Genomic DNA, 23,697 nt, shown 5'->3' with positions numbered 1-23,697 from the left:
GAAGCCCAAGGTCAGCTGGGCCAAACTCCGGAAAGCCTCCTCTTTCTGTGTGTCTCAAGGAGAGCCATGTTTCTTTGCCTCTCCCCGTCTCTCCCACCTACCTCTGCAGAGGGCCCCCCAGCCCTCAGCAGGTGGACCCTGGGAATGGCTGGGCCCAGCTCAGGACCTCCCCGCTGAGCCTCCTGCAGGTGTTCCCATGAGAAAATCCCAAAGCAGTTTTAGAGTTCACAGACACAGACACACTTGCAGACCTCATGGTCCCCAAAGCACATTATGTACAGACTTTGACCCTCTCTAAAGACCTGACCTGGCCCAGCACCTGCTCCTGGGGCTTTCTCCCTATGGGCAGGCACGACCGGTCTGGTCCACTGGAACCACTCCTTACGATCCCACCCCAACCCGTGGAGCACCAGGCCCTGGGTCTGCTCAGTCCACGAGTCTCTGGCTCAGTTCTGTCTCAGCCAGTTTTCCCCAGAGATCAGTCACGTAAGGTCCCACCTCCAGGGCTACGTGGGGACGAGGGACAGAAGACCAAGATGGATGATGTCCCTGCAGGCTGAGAAGGCTCCGAGGGGGGTGAGGTGGGCAGGGGGGGCATCCACTGCAGATTCACAGTGGGTGGGGGCGGGGCATGACTTCTGGCAGGGGGACTCCCCCCCTCCCCACACCACCACCAGTGGGGACCTGGGCAGAAAAACGGAAATAATTTATTTAGTTATTTAAAGAGTGGTTTTCCGGGACGCCTGGGTGGCTCAGTCGGTTAAGCATCTGCCTTCAGCTCAAGTCATGATCCCAGGGTCCTGGGATCGAGTCCCGCATCGGGCTCCCTGCTCGGCGGGGAGCCTGCTTCTCCCTCTGCCTTTGCCTCTCTCTCTATCTCTCATGAATAAATAAATAAAATCTTTAAAAAATAAAAAAATAAAAAAAAATAAAGAGTGGTTTTCCTACGCATTATGAAGTAGAGGGGCGCCTGGCTGGCTCAGTGGGAAGCACCTGCGACTCTTGATCTCGGGGTCGTGAGTTTGAGCCCCATGTTGGGTATAGAGATTACTTAAATAAATGAAACTTAAAATAAAAGATTATGAAGTAGAATGAAGTAGGATGCAAACTTCCACATGAATTTTCTTTCTCTCTTTTTTTAAAAAGATTTTATTTATTTATTTGACAGAGCGAGAGAGCACAAGCAGGGGGAACAGTAGAGGGAGAAGCAGGCTCCCCGCTGAGCAAGAATTTTCAATGTACAATAAGATGTTTCAAAGAAATTTCTCACATCAAGAAAAGGTGTCTAACCCCAGACTCTCCTGCCCCCTCCGACTGGTGTGAGTCCCCATTGTCTGTTTAGCGCCGAATATTACTGAATACTAGTGATTGCTACATCAGTGGAAATTTTTGAGAAGCATCAGTCTCCGGGGAAACCTCTAAATTCCTTAGCCTGGCCTTCAAGACCTCTGCCCTACGCAATCCTCCTATACGCTCTCTCATCTCCACAGAGCTATTTGCAGCTCCGCAAACAATAAAGAATATGCCAAGCTGGTTCGTGCCTTTGTGATTTTCCACAAGCTTCTCCCTTTGCCTGGAATGCCCCTGCCCACGCAACCATCTGGCAAACTCCTACTCATCCTTCAAGACCCCGCGTAAAGGGCTCCTCTCCTGTGCAGCCTTCCCAGCAGTCCCGAGAGCAGAATGAGTCAGCTCCTCCCATGTAGCACCCTGTGGTGTCTGTGTCCCTCTCCTTGTCTTGGGCTCTCTGCATTTCACCTTTTCCCTAATTTGAACATGGGGGGCTCGGAGGGGAGAGACTGAATCATTCATAGTTGTATCCCCAGCACTAAGCATATAATCTGGCATGGTATAGGTGTCTATAAATATTTTGTACGAAGGAGCGAGTGAACAAAACTTAATTTGACTCCTTTTTTGTTTTTAGAGTCGAGATGGGGAGAAAGCATTTTCTCACAAACTTTGGAAAATGCTAAGAAAACCACTCACCACGTCACTGCATCCGCATACCAACCCTACCAGGTGGCTACTATTATGAGCCCCATTGTAGAGATGAGGAAGCTGAGGCGCGTAACTTGCTTACAGCCCTACGGCGGATAGGTGGCAGAGCTGGGAGTCAAACCCAGAGAGTCCAGCTTGGGCATCCATTCTCCTAGCCTCAATGCTGTGTTAGCTCCATGAGCAAAAGATGCATAGTGATGGTTGTTTTGGCTAAGAATATACGGAACATGATGTAGAAGAGGACCGGGCCCTTTGATGACCAATCACCCTGGTCCCAGAGCCTGGGACGGAAGACTCTGGGTTCCTAAGTATCCTGTGAAGGTGCTCAGCATTGCTTTGTCCAATTCCCAGACCCAAGGGGCCCAGTCTCCTCTTTGGCTGCATGAGGCATGTTAACTCCATGGTGGAGAGGGTGTGATTTGTTTCAGGTTGGGGAGGGGGGCAGGGCTCTGCTTGCCTGAGTCCTCAGCAGCCAATTCCGGAAGTAGGCTTCCTGTTCCACCCCCAGTGGCTGAGGATCTGCCAGGCGTCTCCCACAGCAGCAGCCCAGGCTGGGGAAACCAGTGAGACCACTTTACTAGGGCGTCCGTGGCAGGACCGTCCACCCTCAAGGACGCCTGTTCCCCATCCAGGACATTTCAAGGAGAGGGGATGGCAGATGCACCAATTCAGGAGTGAGAAAAGCTAGGCATGTCCTTGGAGCAGGTGAGGCGATTTGGCTGACGCCCATGGAAGGGCGCCGGACAGAGGGGAGGGTGATGGAATGGGGAGGGAGGGTTCCTTCGGTGGTGAAAAGCCTGATATCCAAAGTCGAGAAATGGGGTTGTTCTCCTGCAATTTGCAGATATTTTCTCAACAACTAGGAAACACTGCCACCGTGTGGCTCTGGGTTGATACCGGCTCCAAGCTGTGCAGGGCCAAATTTTCTGATACTGTGTAATCATTAAACCAAAGAACACATCTCTTGATTCGAATAGCTCAAGTGAAGCAACCTAACCCTAATGTGGAAAGGATCCTTTTAAATCAAATTTTCCAAGAAATCCGTGCCTGGGTTCAATTCTCGGATTTCTTATCTTGTTTTATACATTATTTATTTATTTTTAAGATTTTATTTATTTGAGACAGAGAGAATGAGAGAGACAGAGAGCACATGAGAGGGGGGAGGGTCAGAGGGAGAAGCAGACTCCCCGCCGAGCAGGGAGCCCGATGCGGGACCAGATCCCGGGACTCCAGGATCATGACCTGAGCCGAAGGCAGTCGCTTAACCAACTGAGCCACCCAGGCGCCCCTCTTATCTTGTTTTAAAACTCCGGATCTAAATCTTCAGCGATTCTGATCCCAGGGATCCTTCCAGGCCAGTGAGGATCAAATTGTACCCTGGCCAGTCCCCCGACTGGGGCATAGTCTATTTCAGTCCTAGGTCTGTTCTCCCTGTACCTTCTGCAGCTGGACAGATCCAAATTCAAACATTTCCACCATCTTTAAGGTGGGTGCTTTGGGGACAAAGCACCTAACCTCTCTACTCTCCAGTGACTTCATCTGTAAAATGGGCATGACACCTTCCTCGGCGGTTTCTTGGTGGGCAGGTGGCGTGGGTCGAGTGCCTGGCACATCACAGCTCCTCATAATGAGGGAGTCCTCTTCCTCCCGCTCCGCCCTTGAGGGCCGGCGATTGTTGAGCAAGGAACAAGCATTCAATGGAGGTCAGTGACTTGATATACGAGAATTGCCTGGTCCCCCAGCAAAGTTCCCAGAGAACAAAAGTACTCATCGCGGCAGGCCTTGGGGGGATCACTCCTATTTCCAAGTGTTGCCTACGGGCCCTGCGTTTGCTGGGGATCGCAGTCCACGCGTCTCCTCCGCGAGGGGCGGGCGGCAGGTGCGTGGGCCTGAGCCGGGCGGGGCCGCCTTCATTCTCCCCGCTCCCTCCGCGGGGGGTGGGGGTGTGTGTGTGGATAATTCAATCCCCGTGGGACTCAGCGCCTGGCCTCACCCGCCGCTCGGCCGATTGGCTGACGGTGTCAGCTCCCCCCGCCCTCCGCACCTCCGCGTCCCAGGTGGCTCCGGCCCCCGGTGGTGATCTCTGTTTACCTAGAGAGCCGGTCCAGGTGGGGCTCTAACTCGGCGCTCGCTCCCCCCTGGGGCCCCGCCCGCGCAGGAAGCGGGGAGAACACCTGGCCGAGCTGCTCCTCGCCCTTCCCCTCCCCCCACCGCCCAGAGAGGTCGGGTAAGGGGGAAGGGGTGCGTGTGGGAGGGGGAGTCCCAGGCCCGGGGGACCCGCTGTCACCCGGTCCCGGGAGCTCGCGCGGGCCCTGGGGATGTATCCCCAGGCCTAGCTCCCACTCCCTCCGCCCCGCCCTGCCGTGCTCCGGGTGACGTGCCCACCCTGGGCCAGCAGCCAGAACCTGGATCTCAGGGACGCCCAGGACCCTCGAGGAGGCACGGACGTGGTGTGTTCCCCCTTCCCCAGACGGCGATGACCCCCAAGCCTCCCGGACCGGACGGGGGCTGGGGCTGGGTGGTGGCGGCCGCAGCCTTCGCGGTGAATGGGCTCTCCTACGGGCTGTTGCGCTCCCTGGGCCTTGCCCTGCCTGACCTCGCGGAGCACTTTGACCGAAGCACTCAGGACACTGCGTGGGTCAGCGCCCTGGCCCTGGCGGTGCAGCAGGCAGCCAGTGAGGGGGGCCCCAAGGTGGGAGGCGGGAACCGGGGTGGATTGGCGGAGTGTGTGTGTAGTGATGGAGGACCCACCTGATGACCAGACAACCGGGAAAAGAGCGCCCGGTGGGACCGAGTCCTAGAAAAGAGAGGGTCTTGAGGTCAAGGGGAGGAGCTATTAGGCCGGGGGAGAAGTTTTAGGCCTGGCAGGCCGCCAAGGAGAAGTGCTGGATCAAGTTTGGGGGTGCAGAGGCGTGTCTTCCGTTGACTCCGCCCCCTTCCAGGCCCAGTGGGCAGCGCCCTGAGCACCCGCTGGGGGGCGCGCCCGGTGGTGATGGTTGGGGGCGTCCTCACCTCGCTGGGCTTCGTCTTCTCGGCTTTCGCCCGCAGTCTGCTGCACCTCTACCTTGGCCTGGGCGTCCTCGCTGGTGAGGGGAGAGGGATACCCGGGTCCTTAAGGGGTGATGTTGGCGAGGGGCGCTTCTTGGGGGCTGGAGGCCCGAGGGGCGGGGCCCCCTGCGAGGAGCAGGGCTGGGATCGCTGGGGCGGGCATCCCAGGTCCCTGTCCTCACCCGGTCCTGTCCGTCCGCAGGCTCTGGCTGGGCCCTGGTGTTCGCCCCGGCCCTCGGGACCCTGTCCCGTTACTTCTCCCGCCGTCGAGTCTTGGCCGTGGGGCTGGCCCTCACGGGCAACGGGGCCTCCTCGCTGCTCCTGGCGCCCACCCTGCAGCTGCTCCTTGATACTTTCGGCTGGCGGGGCGCCCTGCTCCTCCTCGGCGCCATTACCCTCCACCTCGCCCCCTGTGGCGCCCTGCTGCGACCCCTGGTGCTCCCTGGCGACCCCCCGGCCCCACCCCGCGGGCCCTTAGCTGCCCTCGGCCTGGATCTCTTCGCGCGCCGGGCCTTCTTAGTTTTTGCTCTGGGCACAGCCCTGGTGGGGGGCGGGTACTTCGTGCCCTACGTGCACTTGGCCCCTCACGCTTTAGACGGGGGCCTGGGCGGCTACGGGGCCGCGCTGGTGGTGACGGCGGCTGCGCTGGGGGACGCGGGCGCGCGGCTGCTCAGCGGCTGGCTGGCGGACCGGGGCTGGGTGCCCCTCTCGCGGCTGCTGGCGGTGTTCGGGGCTCTGACCGGCCTGGGGCTGCTGGCCGTGGGGCTGGTGCCCTTGGTGGGGAGCCGGGAGGGCTGCGGGGGGCCCCTGCTGGCGGCGGCTGGGGTCTACGGGCTCAGCGCCGGAAGTTACGCGCCCTTGGTTTTCGGCGTGCTCCCGGGGCTAGTGGGCGTCGGAGGTGTCGTCCAGGCCACGGGGCTGGTGATGATGCTGATGAGCCTTGGGGGGCTTCTGGGCCCTCCGCTCTCAGGTAAGGGCCTGAGCGAACACATCCGCAAGCAACCATCCTCTACCCCTGGATCCCAGGCCCCTAAATGCCTTTCCCCTTCCTCACAGGCTTCCTAAGGGACGAGACGGGAGATTTCACGGCCTCCTTCCTCACCTGCGGCTCTTTCATCCTCTCTGGCAGCTTCATCTACATGGGGCTGCCGGGGGCGCTGCCCTCCTGCCGGCCAGCCTCCCGGCCGGCCAGCCCTCCCCCCGAGAGGGGGGAGCTGCTCCCCGCTCCTCAAGTTGCCCTGCTTTCCCCTGGAGGCCCTCAATCCACTCTGGACACTGCTTGTTGACCATTAGTTTGAGCCACGCCCCCAGTAAAGAATTTCTATCCAGTTTCCTGCAAACTCCAACTGTTAGCCTATCTAGGAGGCTGAAAACATTCTTTCTCCGTAAGATATTCAAGGGGGCGCCTGGGTGGCTCAATCTAGTTAAGCCTCTGACTCTTGATGTTGGCTCAGGTCAGGATCTCGGGGTCCCGCTGGGCATGGAGCCTGGTTAAGACTCTCGCGCTCTCTTGCGCTCTCTCTCTCTCTCTCCCTCTGCCTCTCTTCCACCGTCACTCTTCTTTTCTCTCTCTCAAAAAACAATAAAAACAAAACAGGTAAACTCTGAGAAGTTGCCTACCTGTCAGCCTCAGTGTGTTGGGGGTGGGGGCTCAGGAGGAGGTCATCTGCCCCACCTAGACCCCCCCCAGCTAACTCTTCCCTGCATTTCAGGCTCCTTCCACTGGCCTGAGGGAAATGCTGGACCAGACTTCAGCTCTCATAGCTTTAGCTCCCCCTCCCAAGTCACCCCCACCCCGTGTCCCCACTACTGTCTTCTAAGTCACAGGGGATAGTGGGCCAGACGGAGGGACTGTGGTCCAGACAGCAGAGTCCATGGTCAAAGTGGGTACCTCCCCTCCACTTCCTAGCCACGAGACTATTCAGCCAACCCAAGCGTATGGGCCCCAGCTCTTTTTGAGATCCTGACGATTATCCGGTCTCCTTATTCAGTTTTATCTCAAAAGGGCATCCCCCTTTCCCCAACATCTGCCTGCAGAGAAGGAAGTTGGTAGGTAATAGTAGAGATCACACGTAAAACACATTAAGTCTCTTGGCCTTTGGTTTTCACAGCTGACTCACAGCTCAGGGGAGCAGACTGAGCTCCTGGATCCTTAGGAAAAGGTTATAGGAGCAAAGAAGGGATGAGAGTCCTCGACAAAATACTAGGGGTTGGCACACGCAGCGCAGGACCCGCCCCCCCACCACAGGCCTGCCCTGCGGGGAGGCAGTTCAAGATGCTTAAGGCACTGTGGTTCTGTGGGCACCAGGATGGGCCAGGAGGAGAAGATCTGGAGCTGCCAAGCTCTAGCTCTCTGGGCCTGACAGCCCCTTTTTGCAGTTCAGTCCTCTCCCAGCCCTTCCTTGGTCAGAGAGACTTTGGTATCCACTGCCTCTGTGACAAGGTCCCGGGGCTTGGAGGTGGAGGTCGAGGAGCAGAAGCGAGGCAGAGTGATGAGGATGGCACTCCCTGCAAGAAGGAAGGCCCCGGCCACTACAAAAGAAACTGTGTAGTTTCCTGTCACATCCCGGAGGTAGCCTAGGTCCAAGAGAGAAGAAGAACACATGTGGGTGACCCAGTTCCTGAGCGCGATGAAGGGAAGAACGTAATCCTTAGCGCATCATCTCGGAAGAGTTCGAACTCACTGGGCAGGACTGGATGAGCTCGAGAATTCTGGCATCCCCAAGGTTTCTACAGGTAATTTCCAGAGGGTAATTTCAACCGTGGCCCTCCGTCTACACTTTCAGTTAATAGTTAAGAGGAGAAAGTTACGGGTCTGAAGGTTTTGGCATCTGGGCCGTGGAGAACTTTGACCCGACAGCTCAGACACCTGGGCTGGGGCCCAGTAGGCCAAGGCAAAGGCCAGACACCTGCAGGCTACATCTGGCCAAGTCCAGCCAGGTCCTCTGCACACCCAACCTGTAGATACCCTGCTAAGGGGCCCTCATAACTCCTCGGAGTCTTTCCACAGCCCCCATTTCCTTGCCCCATGGACCCACTTCGGGGCCGCTATGTTTGGCCAGGCAGGCTGTGTTCTGTGCCATTCCAGAGGGCAATATTCACGTACACTATAACGTAATTATTCGTCCCCTCCCCAAATTGCATGACACGGCAGCCGTGACCGCCCCCCCCCACAGGAAACCCAATCGCCCTTACCTGACAGAGGAGCCCCCAGCAGCCCCCCGATGCTCTCGACCATCTGTACTAGGCCCAGGCCACAGTATATCCTTCCAGTCCCCACCAGTTCAGGCAACACGGAGAAGGCCACCGGGGTCAGGGCCCCTGATGTGAAGCCATAGGCCACGGCCAGAGCCATCAGGACCGTGGGAGCGCGAGCCACGGGGAACAGGGCCAGTGACACCCCAGTCAGGGTAGTCCAGAGCATCAGGAGTCGTGCCACAGGTCCTGGGACGGCATCTCCTAGCCACCCAGAAGCCACACGTCCCACGAGGTCAGAAATGGCCGCGACCGAGAGTAGGAAGGCAGCAGACAGTGGGTCCCAATCCAGGTCCTGGAGGTGCGCCATCAGGTGCACGTAGGGAATGAAGTAGCCAGTGTTGATCAGCGTGAGGGCAGCAGTGTAACGGAGGAAGGGGCCGTGATGTAGGAGGGAGGTGAGCTGGGCCCCAGGGCCGCCAGTGACAGGGTCCTCCCTCAGGGACAGTGGGCGGAGGAGAGCGCCGCAGGCTACCAGGTGGAGGGAGAGGGCAGACACCAGCAGCAGGGCCCCCCGCCAGGCATAGCGGCTGACCAGCCACTGGAAAAGTGGGGCAAAGGCAAAGGAAGAGAGGCCCACGCCGGTCAGTGCCAGCCCTGTGGCCAGGGATCGCCGTCGAGAGAAGTAACGGGACAGGCAAGCCATGGTCGGAGTGAAGGTCAAGGCCCAGCCAGAGCCTGTCAGAAAGGAAGAAATAGGGGTTGGGGGCCTCTTAGGGCACCCAGGGCCCCCGGAAATCCCACCACGGCCCAGCCATAGAACACAGCACAGGCCTGGTTTCGAGCTGTACGACCCTGTGTATTTTATTTCCTCTCCCAGCCTCGGTCTCCTCATCTGCAAGACGGGGGTAATAGACCTGATGGGACCGCAGAGACTTAGACATACTGTGTGCACAGTAACTAGATCCGAACTTTGGAAGTTTGGCCCGGGCCGTGCCACTTCTGGCCCTGCGATCTCTGTCTGCCAAGTTACATAAGCTCGGAGAGCCTTTCTTCGTCTGTCTGTAAACCGGATGGTGGTATCTATTTAGAAGCCGCGGTGCCTGGCACAACTTCATGGTGATTCTTGCTTCGACACTCCGGCCCCACCAGCCCTGGGCTTGCACGTTCTGGCCTCGACATCTTTGAATTTCTCAATATCCCTGCACCACGTTGATCACTTTAGTCATCGCTCTTAAGACTTCCTTCCCTCCTGGGCACAGGTGCTAGCCAAAACTTTCCGTCGGCTCCTCCTTAAGCCTCTCGGAAGGGGCAGGAAGAAGGTGAAAGTCTCCTGCCCTCGTCCAGGGCCTCACCTGAGAGCAGCCCAATACTGAGGTACAGGTGGGTCAAGGAGGTAGCAAGGGAGGCGAGCAGCATCCCCGACGCAGCCAAGAAGCCCCCGGCCATCACCACGGGCCTGGGCCCGTACTTCGTGCTCAGGGCGCTGCCCACGGGACCTGAGAAAGAGGAAGGCAGTCGTGCGAGAGACTCTCCGGCGCCCTTGGCCAGTATCCTCCCGGCCCCGCCCTTTCCTCCCCAGCGTCCCCGCACCCCCCTTCCCTTCCGAGGGAGGGTGGCGGGCCGCCGGACCCCGGCGCGGCACTCACTCCCGAACTGCTGCACCGCGATCCCTATGGAGGCGATCCAGGAGACCCGCGCCGCCTGCTCTTCAAACGCCGCCACCAGTTCCACGAAGAAGACGCCGAAGGAGCGGAGCACCCCGAACACCAGCGCCGACTGGAAGAACGCGGAGAGCACCACCATCCACCCCCAGCCCCCGTCGGGGGGCTCGGCCCGGTGCGCCATCGCCGGCGCACGGGGCTGCCGCCGCTCCGCGCAGCCCGGGCGGGAGCGGGGCGCGGGACCCTCCGCCTCTGCCCGCCGAGCCGCCCCGCCGCGCGGCGGAGGGCAGGCTGCTGCTGCAGGGGAAGGCACCGACGAGGCCGGGACGCTGCGCGGGGCGCCTGCGCCTGCCCCCCGCCCGGCGACCTGGGTGGGGAGAGCGGGCGGCCTCCGAGCCGGCGGTTCCCGGGGGCGTGGCTCCGCGGGCCGCGCGCAGCGGGTCGGGGCCGGGGCCGGCCGAGGCAGGGCGGGGCCCCGACGTTCAGCCGGGAGCCCGGAGGCGGCCCCGGCTTTGGGCCCCCGCCCTGCGGCGCGCCAGGGTCCGTGTGCGTTGTCCGTCTCCTCGCGGCCAGGGTCCGCTACCTGCCCATCCTGGCCGGCATCCCCGTCCACGGCTCGCGGGGGGGGAAGCGGGACCCCTGAGCCGGGGGTGGAGCCAGAGGGGCGGGGCGGGGCTTAGAGAGCTCGGGTCTGGACCGGGACCGTGAGTGGGGCGCATGCGTCAGGAGGGGACCGCGGGAGGCCGACTCGATGGGCCCCACGTGACGTAGGGACCTACCCGGAGGCTGTTGCGGCGCCCCTCCACCTAACCGGCCAGTCCGTCCAGATTCCCGCACCGAGACCCTCACGTAGGGAGTTCCTGGGGGTGGGTGGTGGCTAAGCCGGTTCGGGAGAGGAAGACACCCGCTTGCTGAAGGAGGGGCCCAGTGGCAAAAGGTCAGGTCGTGGTGAGCGTAGGGGTTCTGCGCTGAGACTCAAAGGGAAATACCTGCCCTAGCGCCTGAGTGCCCTGGAACCCAGATGCCTGGATCCCCGAGGGGCTCAGGGGCCGAGGAAGAGACCGGGGGAACGGACTGCGGGACTGCTGGCGTTCGTGTCTGCAGTGGCGACTCAGTTCCTGTCGCTTCTGTCCTCACTAACAGGAAATCTACAAGTCACAGAGACCAAAAATAACTCGGGAGAGGAAGGGCGGCCGTGAGCGCACTCAGGGCCTCCCCAGCACCATCTACCCCCCTTCCTCGGTGGGGCTGAAACCTTTTCCTCCACCCTCTGGTCTTACTATTTCCTAACAGCAGGTTTTGATCTCCTGATGGGGTTGACGAAAGAGACGAGCTCTTATCACCCAGCGGTCAGCCCCTCCGATCCAACCAGTATCCAGTCTCTCCACCCTATATAACACTCATGGCTTGGCTTTCTGTTTCTTCATTATAATTCCTGCTTCCCAGGACCCTGACCTTGCAACTGGGGCTCAAGGGCTCATACCCAGACAAGTGACCAGTGGGGGATGGGGCAGGGAGGGAGCTGTTTTTTGTTTGTTTGTTTGTTTAGAGAGAGAGTGCACCTGTGAGCGCCAGGTCGGTGGTGGTGGTGGGGGGGGGGTTGGGTGCAGAGAGAGTCTTAAGCAGGCTCCTTGCTGAGTGTGGAGTCTGACATGGGTCTTGATCTCAAGACCCTGAGATCATGACCTGAGCTGAAATGAAGAGTCCAAGGCTTAACCAGCTGAGCCACCCAGGCACCCCGGGGGCTGTGTAATTTTAAAAAGCATATTGAGCCCTATAATTTTATATGTGGGAAATAAAAATAATCATACCCCCCAAACTCTGTTAAGTGGAATCAAAACTTTGGCTGACAGGAAATATGCCAGGACGTGGCAATTGATGTGGTTGTATATAGGATCACTAAGTACATGGAGTACATAGGATCACTAAGACGTTGAACCTGTCAGTTGGTTTTCCTAACTGTGAATTAGGGATAATAATACCTACTTTGGAGGGTTGTCAGGGGAGTCGAATGAGAAACGTTGTGCACAAGAATGCTCAGTTTAAGGGTGCCAGGGTGGCTCAGTCGTTAAGTGTCTGCCTTCGGCTCAGGTCGTGATCCCAGGGTCCTGATGTCGAGCCCCGCATCGGGCTCCCTGCTCCGCGGGAAGCCTGCTTCTCCCTCTCCCACTCCCCCTGCTTGTGTTCCCTCTCTTACTGTGTCTCTCTTTGTCAAATAAACAAATAAAATATTAAAAAAAAAAAAAAAAAGCTTAGTTTAGGACCTGACAGGTACCCAGGGATAAGTAATATTAGCTGGTCTCATTTTTTTTTTTTTTAAGATTTTATTTATTTATCTGAGAGAGAGAATGGGAGACAGAGAGCATGAGAGGGGGAGGATCAGAGGGAGAAGCAGATTCCCCGCTGAGGAGGCAGCCCGATGTGGGACTCGATCCCGGGACTCCAGGATCATGACCTGAGCTGAAGGCAGTCGCCCAACCAACTGAGCCACCCAGGCGCCCCGCTGGTCTCATTTTCGACAGGGCATAAGCTGTAGTTGGGTGGGAGGGGGAGGGAGGTTTTAGTTTAAGTTCTTTGCTTCATGTTTTACTTAGAAATATTTCTAATCTAGGTCATAAGTTTTAAGATGGAGAAACACAACCACAAACTGAAAATGTAGGCAGGAACTGCAGGCCACTTTAATTGCCTTTCGCAGATGAGGAATTTAAGTCCAAAAGGGAGGTAACTGAACAGAATTGTGACCCTCTGCCCACAGCAGAACAGAGCTGCACACCCAGGACACACACGGGACAGGGAAAGGGTGGGAGAGAGGCAGGCCCTGGGCACTGGATAGATTCCAAGGCACCATTGCTGGGGGAGGGCTGGAGCTGGCCTGTTGGCTCTAACCACATGCTTCACCTTCTCACGGCCATATGCACACTCTACTGTCCTCAGGGGACCCAAGTCCTATCCATTTTCCTTGGTGGTGGTAGGGGGTGTCCCAAGCATTAAGATCCCCAGCACAGATGCATCCCCCAGCCTCTTGGTATTATTAGTGGCCTCCTGGTTGCTCCCTGCTGTCTCCATTCCTCGGGCAGGAAGTGACTTCAGAGCAGCAGGATGCAGGTGGCTCCGGACAAACTTCGTGAGGTCACGGGTTCCTACACAATGAGCCGGAAGGCAAGGGCAGGGAAGGGGAGAACAAGGGCCATTTAAAGTGTCTGATGGGATGGGGCGGTCGAATGGGCACAGAATACAAGGCAGAATCTAGGAGGGATGAACCCTCATTCTTCCCCCCCCAGCCCCCATTGCACCCCGTTCCCAGATCCTCCCAGGCAAGAATCCTGGACGCAGCAGGCAGCACAGAGAGGCTTCTTTATTCCAAGATTCTGATCTTGCAAGATCTAACATTTCCACCCCTAGGCGCTCTTCACCTGCCCATCCAATTGGAAAAAAAAAAAAAAAATCACGGTTCCTTCTCATATCTCTCTTCTGCTTTCTCTCCCTACTTCAGTTCTGCAGTGGGGAGGAAGAGGGAATGGTAAAAGTTGCTTTCTCACCTGTCCTCAAGCGGCAGTAATTAGTCCTGACCTATCTTGAGGAAGCCCCACCCCACAAATTCAAAGTGCTCCTCACCCTCCACCCATACCCCACAATCAAACAGCTCCCAAGGCAGCAGGCGAAGGACTGTAAGTCAAGGCTTCAGAGTATCTATCATCTCACATTCCAGACATCCCATCTAGTCAAGAGGCAACCCCATTCCCAACTTTCTACCTACTGGGCCTACAACGGGGACTGTGCCGCTCAAACAACCTCTTAATCCCACCCAGATACTTGGTCAACTAGAAGGACCATCAGTCAGTTACTCTTTTAAATCTTCTAAATCCCTAATCCCAACAGTAATCCCAGTCATAATCCCAAACCACAGCAAATCCAGAATGGAACTCAGCCACTTTTCTCTCCCTGTGGAAGGTAATAGTGCATCCACCGGTTCCAGACAGGAATGCAGTGACAGGAAGGCCAGGTCACAGACCTAGCTTTTCTAAGGTAAGACAGTTACCAAGCACCTGTGACTTCTAGAGGCAAAGAAGTTTCTGGAATCTGGACACTTGCCAGAAGATGTCTGAAAACCCACTAAAGGAAGAAGGCGCTTGTCTCAGGTAGAGAGAACCCCAAGGAACATTGGAACCCAGATACCTCTACAGTTAAGGACTGGTCATGACTCTTTATCTCTTAGTCAAGATAAAGTTTAATAATTCTCCCACAGGTCATAGCATTCTTAGAGTCTGGGCAGAGTCAGAAAAGGTTGCGTCACCTCTGATAAGGACGGGGGATCAACCCAGTGCTGAGAACAGGCCCCAGGGGGAGGATTCTGGGCTCAACTAAAGCCCAACTCATGACAGATCGGCACAGTGGAGCCAAACCTAGGTGACCAGACTCATGGGCCAGTGAGGGCCGCAAGAGAAAGCCTTTCCAATCCTCCCTCCAGTTCCAAGACTGCCAAAGCCCCCACATCCATGGCCCCCAGGAAGCACTTCTTACTTCCATTTCCGGCTCACCAAAAAAAAGGTCCTCTAAGTCTTGGAACCAGAGCAGAGTCCATATGCAGTTCTAGCCCGCTAGAGAACCCACAATATCCAGAATACCAAAGAGGGTTCCCGACCCAAGTCCACAACCCCACATATCCCCAGAGCTGCCCTAGAACAAATAAGGTTCCAGACCTAGGATTGGGAGGGACGGGACACAGAGAGACCCTTTCTCCACTTTCAACGAACTGACAAGCAAACAGATAGGAGAAACAACAACTCTAAAGATGAAAGTTATGACAAGAATAAACATAAAACAGTCAAGCCGAAGGAGACCGCTAAGTGCTCATCTCTGCCCGCAGAGCTGGCCCCACACACTGTGCTTCGGGCCACGTTTGATCACACTTGTGCACGTGGGAAGTGCGGTGGAATGAAGGCCCTGGTGCCACCCACAGGCCTCAATAAATTATATTTACAGAGAAACCAAATGAGAGGGGGGCTGCAGGTGGAGGGCCGTTCCCTCCAGTCTCCCCCCGCAGCTCCCAGCTGGCTGTCGCCTCAGGAACAATTTGGATTGTGGGGAAGAGGTTTTGACCAGCAAAACGGAGGCAGATCAAGCGGAGATCTGCCACCCCTGCTCTCCCCAGTGCGAATTTAAGGCGGTGGCCGTTGCCGACGCCCGAGGGGCCTTGCACGCCCCGCATGCCCAGGCCCGACAGGGAAGCCAGGCGCGAGCCCGCAGCTGTCCCGGCTTCCGGGAAGCGAGTGGGACCTGGGCGCGGCGCCCAGCTAGGGCCCCCCCAGAATGTGGTAGTGCACTTTGGTGTTAGTAGCAGCTCCGTGCTTCTGGCGCAGATGCAGGCGTAGTTGACTCTTGTGCCGGAAATGCAGGCCGCAGGGGTCGCACTGTGGGAGGACAGCGGGTCAGCTCCCGCCCCCTCCACGGCCGCGCCCGGCTCTCCGCGGGAGAGGAGCTCTCGGGTCCGCGCGTCTCCCGCGAGGCTCGGCGGCGGTCGCGGAGCTAGGTCCCGCCCCCTTCCATCCCTAGCTCCTCCTCCGGAGGACGGCGCCCAGCCCGGGAGCCTAACTTCGGTGCGCGCGCTTCCCGGCCCCGGCCCCGCCCCTTATCTCCCAGGGCCCCGCCCACCTCGGAGAGCGCCGGGGCCCGCCCGGCCCGCTCCCCTCGCAGCCCCGCCCCTAGGTACACGCCGGGCCCGGTCGGGTACTCACGTGGTACGGCTTCTCCCCGGTGTGGATGCGAACGTGGCTCTTGAGGGTCTGTAGGTGGCGGAAGCGAGTGCCGCAGGTGGGGCAAGGATAGGGCTTCTCCCCGGTGTGGATCAGCACGTGCGCGCGCAGATGCGCTACCTGGGCGGCCAGGGGGAGCTCAGAGCGCGCGTCTGGGAGGCACCGAACCCGCCCCGACGGCCCGCCCCGCCCTCCGGCAAATTTGCCTTGGGGCGGGCTGGGAGACGCGCTCGGTACCTGCACGAAGCGCGAGCCGCACGTCTCACACTTGTAGGGCTTCTCTCCCGAATGGATGCGGCTGTGCGTTTTCAGGTTGGCCGGCCGGTTAAAGCGGGCTCCGCAGATGGAACAGTGGTAGGGCTTCTCCCCTGGAGGCAGGGAGGCCGGGAGGTCAGGGACTCCGTCCTAGGACGCCCGCGGGCACGAAGGCCAGGGCCCTCTCCCCCCTTACCTGTGTGCACCGTGCGGTGACTGGCCAGGTTGCCTTTGTAGCGGAAGGCAGACCGGCAGAGCTGACATTTGTAGGGCTTGTCCTCATCCCCAGGAGCCAAGGGGTCCAGCCCCGACGAGCACCCAGCCACCGCCTCACAGTTCTGGCAGCTGAAAAATTCACTTCCTGGGAGGGGGGTGGGTAATGACAATTCCAGTGAATCCTCAAACCGCAGTAGTAGGGGGTTTTCTTTTTCCCCAATTTACTGTTAAGGCTTCTGGAGTTCATTTGACTTACTCAAGGTCACATGGTTAGTAAGAGGACAAGCCAAGATCTGACTTCATGTCTGTCTGACTTCAGAATACTCTGCTAATCTCTTCAATAGTGGTGGTGGTGGTAGCTGGAGGCCCCAATTACTGGGTGAAGTTTCTGTTTCTCTCTCCTCTCTTGGACCACTGCTCGGCTCGACAGCTTGCCGGAGAGGTGCTGCCCAGCCCTGGGCCCACCACTCAGCCCTGATGGGAACAGGCCAGAAGCTCCCAAACTTTGCTGCTCATTGGAAGCTTTTTAAAAATACTGATTCCTGGCTCCCACTTCCAGACTTTCTGATCTATGGGGTGTGACCTGGGCAATGGGATTTTGAAAAGCTCCCTAGGCGATTCCGGATTTGCAGTAATTGGGGCGGGCCTTTCCTTTTGGTCCAAACTGGCCTTGAGCAGCCTGAGGAGAAAAGCCAAGGGAGGAGGTAAAAGGAAGGGCTCTTACCTGGTGGTGGGCAGGCCCGCCCAGAGTGTGATCCAGTGGTCTCTTGAGCCAGGGCTGTGAGGAGATGGGGGGTATTGACTGGAGCCCCACATTTGAATGGTCCCGTGACAGCAGGTGGAGAGAGCCTAGGCAGGTGGCAAGCCCAGAGAAAAGGATTAGGAGAGATTTTATGGAGGGGTTCTCGCCTGGAGAACTCGGAGTGGAAGGCCTACCCTCTGGTGGTGAGCCAATACTGACCAATGGGCCATATCCAATTGTGCTGCCAAAGTCCCACCCCCTCACTCCCTGCTCCTGGCCACCCAGGCCCCACGGCTCTGCCTCGGAGCTGAGGCTGGCCTCCGCAAATTCTCGAGGTTCCAGGGTCTGTACCTGCTCTGGGGACCAGGAATGGGTCCTTCTTCACTGCTGCTGCCACCGCTGCTGGAAGCCTCATCTCCGCTGGGGAGCCTGGCCTGGGGACAAAGTTGACCAGAACTCCTCTCCCCGGCCAGGCTCCCCGCTTGGGAGGCCTGAGAGTTTAGCACGATGAACTTGTACTTCTTCCAGTTGCAGGCCTTGGGGTCTGGGCTGCCTGGGCTGGGGGGGCCTTGACTGCAGCTGCGAGACTCGGTAGGTGGGTCTGGATGCCCTTCGGAGCGCCCGGGGCTGCCTGATGGAGGGGCCGTTGGGGGCGTGGGCGGTTCTGCCTCCAAAGGCCGCAGGGAGATGCCCAGAGGATCGTAGCTGGGAAAAGTGCGAGGGATATGAGTGCTCTTTCCTAATCCTGGCCTCCACCCTTGACACCTGGGTTGCCGCCTCACCCAGCGGAGGACACCGAGCTGGGGCTCCCTCACCTGGCCTGGATGAAGCGGTGGCATGCCTGGACCACGTGTTCCATCTGCAAGTAGGTGGCGGCTGCGAGGACAGCCGGCGCAGTGGCAGGAGAGAGGCGTAGGCGTGAAGTGTACATGAAATCCAGGAGAGGAGCGAAGCCCCCGGCTTCGGGGCCCCCGGGCAGGGAGAGCACGTCCACCCCCACGCCCGCGCGGCCTCGGAAGATGGAATAGAAGAAGCCACTGGAGAGAGGGCGGAGAGGCCACATCAGGGCCTGGGAGCCCACGGAGACACGCCACACTGTAGAAAAGCCCCACCTCCTCCCCATTAGCCCCCCAGGTCCCCGACGCTCCGCGCTCAGCCTCCCGCCTCTGGAAGGCTTGGCGTCGGATCCCCTCCCAAAGACCTCAGGACACCAGCCCTTTCCCATTTGGCCCCGCCCCTCCCCCCGAGTCCCTCCCCGAACCTGCAGGCGATAAGAACCGCCTTGTGAGCGCGAAGGGGTTGCCCGCCAACCAGCAGCGTGACGTCAGTGAGGATCCCGCGCAGGCGCAGCTCGTTCAGGTTGCCGAGCACGTCGGAGGAGTGGCGAGTGAACTCGCGGACGTAGCCCAGCGCACCCTCGGGGGTGGCGGTGGAACCCATCGCGACGCAGGCCTGCCGGTGCCCAGGAAAGGGCTCAGGGACCCAGGAAAGGGCTCAGGGACCCAGGCGGTGCTCAGGCGCCTTCCCTGCGCAGTTCGCCCCTTCTGCTGACGTGCGGCCGGGGCCGAGCCCCCCGCCCGGCTCGCGCAGCCTCGCGTGCGCCGTCTAGTTCTTTCCGCCCCCAGCTCATCGGCGCTCGCTTGCCCCCTAGGCTCCACCGTGCTTGCGCGAGGTGGGTGCCCCCACGCCGCGGCGTCGACGGCCAGCGTGGGGGACCCGGCCCGCAGCGCCCTCGGTTCGACCGCTCGTGTCAGTGCAGCACCCCGCTGCCCCCCGGCTTCACCGCGCGCCTGAATGTCGGGTGTCCGACCTGCCCGGGCACCCCAGACGGCCTGCGGTCCACACCCCTCCAAATCCCAGCCCAGGCTCCCTTTCCGAACCACGGAATTCCACTACTGTCTAATCCCGGAGTCCTAGTTTAGCCCAGGTAGTGGGCCTCAGTCTTCCTACCATCAGCAACCCTTTTCGGGGACCCAGGAGTCTGGCTCCCTCGGTCTGTCGTTCTTACCCCCGTCCTGCAGGGGCTGCGGCTTCTCTTCTCAGGGGGGCGGGGTCTCTCTACCCTCTTGGACTCGGCTCCTTTATCTGGCCGGGATGGCGGGGGCGGGGGTGGAGGTGGGGTGAACGCCTGGGTCTGTATCCTTCCTTCCTCCCGAGCTCTCCAGATGGCGAGCCCGGGGCGGGGTCTCCGGCTCGAGGGCGGGACCTCAGAAACCCTGGGGTGGTCGTAGCATAAGGGGTCTTGGGCCACTGGAAGTGGAATCGGGGATGGGACACTGGAATTGGGGAGGAGGTTGGGGATATCGAGATTGGAAATATGGGTGACCCGGGTCGTCGAGGGGCCTGGGGCAGCGAAAATCGGTGTGTTGGCTTTTGGAAGCGGGGGTGCCTGTTAACTGGAGAGTGGATACAGCAAAACTCCCCCTTCCAACGTACGACATCAAGGGAGAGAGAGCGGAGCGCAGCGAGGCACCAGGCTTGGGGAGGCCACGGTGGACTCGCGTGGGGTCTCAGCAGCGGGAGGGCGCGGTGTGAATGACAGGCTCCTCTAGCGGGGCCTACAAGAGGGGGGGCTCTGCTCGGGCGGGGCGGGGAGGGGACGGATATGATTTCTAGTTCGTTTCCTTCCATTGTCCTGAGACCGGACGGCTCCGCCAGCTGCTTCCCCTCGAGGAGGTGGGGAAAGCCCCGGGTGGGGGCCGAGAGGCGCTCCGGAGACCTGGGCGTCCGGACTCTCGCTCCCGACTCTCTTCTGAATCCTTTTAGGGATCCAGAGAGACAGACTCCCGCCCAAAGCCCGCTCGCCCTCCCCCAATCCCAGCTCACTAGGGCCTCGGGCACCCGCCCGTCGGCTACGCTTGGAGGCTGGCGGGACGCCGGGGTCCAGCGCGGCAAGTAGGCAAAACCCGGCAATGTTTGACTCCTTCCACGAGGGGGCGGACGAGCACTAGCCTCGCCTCGCCGTCTCCACCCGGCTGGGGTCCACTCGGACCGGGGCGCAGGATCGATTCGGTCTGAGCGGCTGAAACCTTCGTCCTCCTCCCCTTTGCGCTGGTTGATTTTGTCCCTCTGTCTCCGGGGGGGGGTGGGGGGGGGGACTAAGGTTGGGCGGAGGGAGGGAGAGTTAGGCGACAGAGGGGACTTTCCTCCGAGGCTGGGGTTCCTTATCTGGGGTGAGAAATCCGCGGGCTCTGGGAGCAAGGGAACTGGTGGGAAAAGGAGTGGGGTCTGAGCCTTGGGAGCTCAGGGTTCTCTTTGCTAATTACGCTAGACACTATTATGTGTCGGTAGAGGTGAATTTTTAGTGAACATTAATCTGAAGGTTGGGTGGGGTGGACAGAGAGGAGGGAAAACAGGGAGGGTCTCGGGGTAAAAGAAGGGAGAGAGGGCAGGAGGCGTCCGATAACCGATAACCCTAATTTGAGGTCCCTGATCTGGGAGATAGGCACGGGTCACACCCTCATATTTTGTTTGGGGGAGACGCTGGGGGAGGCGATGTTTATTTGGAGACGGGGGTGCAGAGCTGAGTCTAGCTGCAAAGCAGGACTTGGGTTCAAGAGGGTCACAGGTGCCCAGGAATGACTGCCCGTCATCCGAGGAGCTGCGTATCCAGGCCTGCGGTGTCTTTATCCGATCCGAGGGCGACTTTATTTGGGCGCAGGAAAGAACTGCTGAGAAAGTGGGAATCCCAGACCACTAGGGAATCAGGACCCGGATGGGGCTTTTGCATGTTAGGGTTACTCTGGTCTCTGCTCAGTTTGGAGGTGGGAGTTCCACCAGGGGCTCCCTTTGGTATCAGGATGGAGCTGATTTTATGTTATCTGGTCAGCTGTGGAGAGTATGTTTGTTACAGGGTGTTGAGTTAGCCGGATTGTTCTGGGCACTGGGGGCTGCATTCAGAAGGCCTGAGCGCCAATGGTAAGTTTTAGGCATGGAGCTGATTTTGAAGCTATGTTAGTTTGGGGGACTCTGACACCCATAATTTGGAGATTGTCACTTTGGAATATCAGGACAACCCGCTAGGCGTTCGTCAGGAGGTGGATGAGGGCTTTGTGTTGGGGATTCAAGAGTCATTGGTGTGTATGGACAATCTGATTTCAGGTAGAGTAGTCATGCTGATTTTGGGGTACAGTCTGTTTTGGGAAACCATATATGTTTCAAGGCTCGGGTTAGGCTTGGGGGGACCTGAAATTCAATCTGGAGTTTTTTTATTAGCTTGAGGTGGAACATAATAGGAACCTGGGAGCAAGTTGGAAGGCCTTCTGGGTGATTGTGGGTCATTGAGGTGGAGCAAAGCTTTATATTTGAATGTTGTGGAAACTTATTTTGAGGGGGGATAGTCCTGTGTAAACATAGATAGCCATGAAGCTTTTTCCAGGGGGAGAAACAAGGTGAGGGCCCAGAGTAGGAGACTAAAGTTTTGGGGTGTCCTTATTTTGGGGTGTTTTGTCACTCTTTGGGTGTATGTGATGAGGCTGAGTGATGGGTCATAAGGTGAGATTGATTTGGGGGTTCACTTAATTTGGAGCGTGACGCTGGTTTGGGATGTCCTTTGCTTATAGCTAGCTTCCCTCTCACCCATCCCAGATTCTAGAAATCTCTTTCTTTGCTGAACCCCCAGTTTACACCCAGGACTTGAAGGGAGAAATTTGGAAAGGTAAAGTGGGTAGTGTATCTCCTCTCATTTCTATGTGGCCTGGATAGATCTGAGGGACGGAAGGCGGTTTCAGACTCTGAACCCCAACCTCTTAAGGGAGCACAACTCACTTTCCGGGAAGGTGGGGAGAAGATGGGGTGTCCCGTGGTTAGGTGAACACCCCCGACTAGGGCCGTGCTGTTGGAACGTTGGCAAGGAGAGGTGGTGGTGGGGGTACACGGAGGTGACTCTTGTACCCTGAGTTTCTAGGATCAGAGCCCCAAACAGAAAGCAGTCAGAGGACTGGGAATGCGGGTGAGGTGGGTGGGGGGAGGGGTTCCCCACGGCAGCAGGGGCGAGGGGGTAAGCCAGGCCAGCTCTGCACGCCTGGGTCCCTGCTCTCTTCGGCTCTCCTCCCCTCTCTCCCTCCCACCGCCCACCCCCCCAACCCAAGGAAAAAAACCTGCCTGTGCAACAGCAATAGCAGATTCCAATCCTCCAGGCTTTCCTTAAACCACCACGGAGACCAGCCAGGGGGGAGGGGAGGGGAGGATCGGGCTTTCCTGCTTCCCTAAGACTGGGGCTGTGAGCTTGACCTCCTGGCCCCTAGCCCTTCGAGGAGTGCCCCCCCTGGTCTGGAAGCCAGGTTTCCTGGCCCCTAGCCCCCGAGCGGGGGGGCCTGGAGAGACGGGGAGGAGGAAGGAGGGAGTGACTTCCAAAATTGGCATCGGGACAGAGCAGGGCTGGCGGGAGGCAGGTGAAAGACGGAATTTTCCTGAAAAAACGGGGCTATCTGAGGACCCCAAATTTGGGGTGCTAGTCCAGGACCGTCCTGCCAACATCCTAGATTTTTTTGGGATTTTTTGGGGCCCCCGGGACCCCTCTAGATGGGGTGAGGAATGTAGTGTTGGGGGAATCTGACTGGGGCATTGCAGCTGCCTCTCCCGCCGAGTTGGAGACGGATGGGCTGGGACGGGTTTGGGGGGGTGTCCCCAATTCTGACTGGGAATGGAGGAACCCCCTTCTGAGCTCTCTTGTGGGGGTCCCCCCTCCCTAGGGCACTCCCCACTCCCTGAGCCAGCCGAGAGGAAGGAGGCCAGCGATGCGACTGGGGCGGCTCCTTTCTCCTGCACCCCAAATGTGAGGGATGCACCCCAAATTTTGCTCCCTTCAAAATAGGGGACCAGGATCTCAGGGGAGAGTAGCTGAGGTAAGTGGGGATGAAAGTGTCCCCTGTTTTCAGGAGAGACGTGGCGGTTGGGGGGGAGGTTTGGAGGTGCGTGCTGGGGTGGGGTTGGGCTTTGTCAGTCTTGGAACTGGGGGGATGATTGGAGAGGCTTTCCCTTTCGCCCCTAAACTGCAGTCCCCCAAATGGAAACCAAAGGCTGAGACCCGAAGGTCCCCCAACATCCCCAGCCGTTAGCAAAGTGTTTGATTTCTGTTTCACCCCCACAAAGGCTCTGCCGAGAATGGGAGCTGGGGGCAGCTGTTCAGTTTGGGGGGCTAGGGAGGTTGGAGTGAGAAGCAGGAGGCCTTGGCAGGATTTGGTGTGGGACAGACAGGGGTCTCGAGGGAGGGGGTCTGGCATCCCCCCGGGGCCTAAAAAGACTGCTTACACCCACCATCTTAGATCTTTCTGATTGCTAAGAGTTTTGGGGGGTGTGTCGGAAGGGGGGTGGTAGCGGATGGAATGGGAGGTAGGAGGAAAACTTTTGGGTTGCAGAGGATATTATTTTGATTTGTGGAAGGGATTTTGGCCCTTGGATTTTGCCTTCTGTGGGGTGCTTTTAAAAATCATGTCCTGGACAGGAGGAAAAGGCTGAGGGAAGGCCTAGGGTGGGGGTGGGGAGAGGCATGTTTGTCTCAGCTTAAACGTGGCTTTCTGGGGTGGGCCCGCCTTCCTGGGCCTGGTGGATGGGCTGATGGGGGTCGTCGCGGGGGGTCCGGGCGTGGGTCCTGGGGGGCGGTGGGGAGTGGGAACCGTGCTGGAGGTTGAGTACCTGGCCCCCAGGTCCAGACAGCCCTCTTCCTGGGCCCTGCTGCTCCCCTTTCCCCCTGGCCTCCATTTCCTGCCTTTGGCCTCCATCTTGTGGCAGGCCCAGGGCCCAGGGCAACTTCCGGCCCCCCTCTCCCCACCATGTTCCGGCCCCACCACCTCTGGACTGCCAACTCCCAACCCTGCTGTCCTTG

At 58.8% G+C, this 23,697-nt stretch overlaps 3 protein-coding genes across 5 annotated transcripts; 1 reads left to right on the top strand and 2 right to left on the bottom strand.

Annotated features, from left to right (window-relative positions):
* Positions 1-4,085: 4,085 nt before the first annotated feature.
* Positions 4,086-6,640, top strand: SLC16A11 (solute carrier family 16 member 11). The gene is made up of 4 exons (XM_045890133.3): positions 4,086-4,673; positions 4,941-5,084; positions 5,249-6,016; positions 6,103-6,640. The coding sequence occupies exons 1-4, from the start codon at positions 4,475-4,477 to the stop codon at positions 6,330-6,332; spliced, it is 1,341 nt and encodes a 446-aa protein (XP_045746089.1). The 5' UTR covers positions 4,086-4,474; the 3' UTR covers positions 6,333-6,640.
* Positions 6,641-7,119: 479 nt separating this feature from the next.
* Positions 7,120-11,452, bottom strand: SLC16A13 (solute carrier family 16 member 13). Of its 2 annotated transcripts, none has more exons than XM_064582608.1 (4): positions 9,891-11,436; positions 9,597-9,740; positions 8,242-8,979; positions 7,120-7,623 (listed from the first exon to the last, which is right to left on the bottom strand). In XM_064582608.1, exons 1-4 carry the CDS (start codon positions 10,087-10,089, stop codon positions 7,427-7,429), a joined length of 1,278 nt encoding a protein of 425 aa, XP_064438678.1. In that variant the 5' UTR covers positions 10,090-11,436; the 3' UTR covers positions 7,120-7,426. The 2 variants fall into 2 exon arrangements, with proteins under 2 accessions (XP_064438678.1, XP_054367097.1); XM_054511122.2 differs by having other exon boundaries at positions 7,481-7,776; positions 9,891-11,452.
* A 989-nt stretch (positions 11,453-12,441) lies between these two features.
* Positions 12,442-19,015, bottom strand: BCL6B (BCL6B transcription repressor). 2 transcript variants are annotated; one of them, XM_045890044.3, is made up of 9 exons: positions 18,880-19,015; positions 18,133-18,323; positions 17,687-17,908; positions 17,223-17,576; positions 16,854-16,978; positions 16,110-16,274; positions 15,896-16,026; positions 15,641-15,778; positions 12,442-15,316 (listed from the first exon to the last, which is right to left on the bottom strand). In XM_045890044.3, the coding sequence occupies exons 2-9, from the start codon at positions 18,309-18,311 to the stop codon at positions 15,200-15,202; spliced, it is 1,431 nt and encodes a 476-aa protein (XP_045746000.1). In that variant the 5' UTR covers positions 18,312-18,323; positions 18,880-19,015; the 3' UTR covers positions 12,442-15,199. The 2 variants fall into 2 exon arrangements, with proteins under 2 accessions (XP_045746000.1, XP_045745999.1); XM_045890043.3 differs by having other exon boundaries at positions 18,822-18,972.
* Positions 19,016-23,697: the final 4,682 nt, after the last annotated feature.

The sequence above is a fragment of the Mirounga angustirostris genome, unplaced genomic scaffold (genome assembly GCF_029215605.1).
Source record: "Mirounga angustirostris isolate CCGP_5_RB_7025 unplaced genomic scaffold, mMirAng1.0.hap1 SCAF_17, whole genome shotgun sequence".
Classification (NCBI taxonomy): domain Eukaryota; kingdom Metazoa; phylum Chordata; class Mammalia; order Carnivora; family Phocidae; genus Mirounga; species Mirounga angustirostris.
This window is presented reverse-complemented; position numbering and strand designations above follow the sequence as displayed.

Bases quoted from the DNA above. Each gene is read 5' to 3' on its own strand.
- BCL6B (XM_045890043.3), bottom strand. The intron at 16,979-17,222 runs GTACAGACCCTG...CCACCTGCCTAG, and splicing joins ATTCCTGGTCCCCAGAGCAG to GCTCTCTCCACCTGCTGTCA. The intron at 16,275-16,853 runs GTAAGAGCCCTT...CCCCCCTCCCAG, and splicing joins GCGGGCCTGCCCACCACCAG to GAAGTGAATTTTTCAGCTGC.
- SLC16A13 (XM_064582608.1), bottom strand. From the start codon at position 10,089: ATGGCGCACCGGGCCGAGCCCCCCGACGGGGGCTGGGGGTGGATGGTG. The intron at 9,741-9,890 runs GTGAGTGCCGCG...CCTCTTTCTCAG, and splicing joins CGCGGTGCAGCAGTTCGGGA to GTCCCGTGGGCAGCGCCCTG. The intron at 7,624-8,241 runs GTAAGGGCGATT...TCTTGGACCTAG, and splicing joins GCTGGGGGCTCCTCTGTCAG to GCTACCTCCGGGATGTGACA.
- SLC16A11 (XM_045890133.3), top strand. From the start codon at position 4,475: ATGACCCCCAAGCCTCCCGGACCGGACGGGGGCTGGGGCTGGGTGGTG. The intron at 4,674-4,940 runs GTGAGGGGGGCC...GCCCCCTTCCAG, and splicing joins GGCGGTGCAGCAGGCAGCCA to GCCCAGTGGGCAGCGCCCTG. The intron at 5,085-5,248 runs GTGAGGGGAGAG...GTCCGTCCGCAG, and splicing joins TGGCCTGGGCGTCCTCGCTG to GCTCTGGCTGGGCCCTGGTG.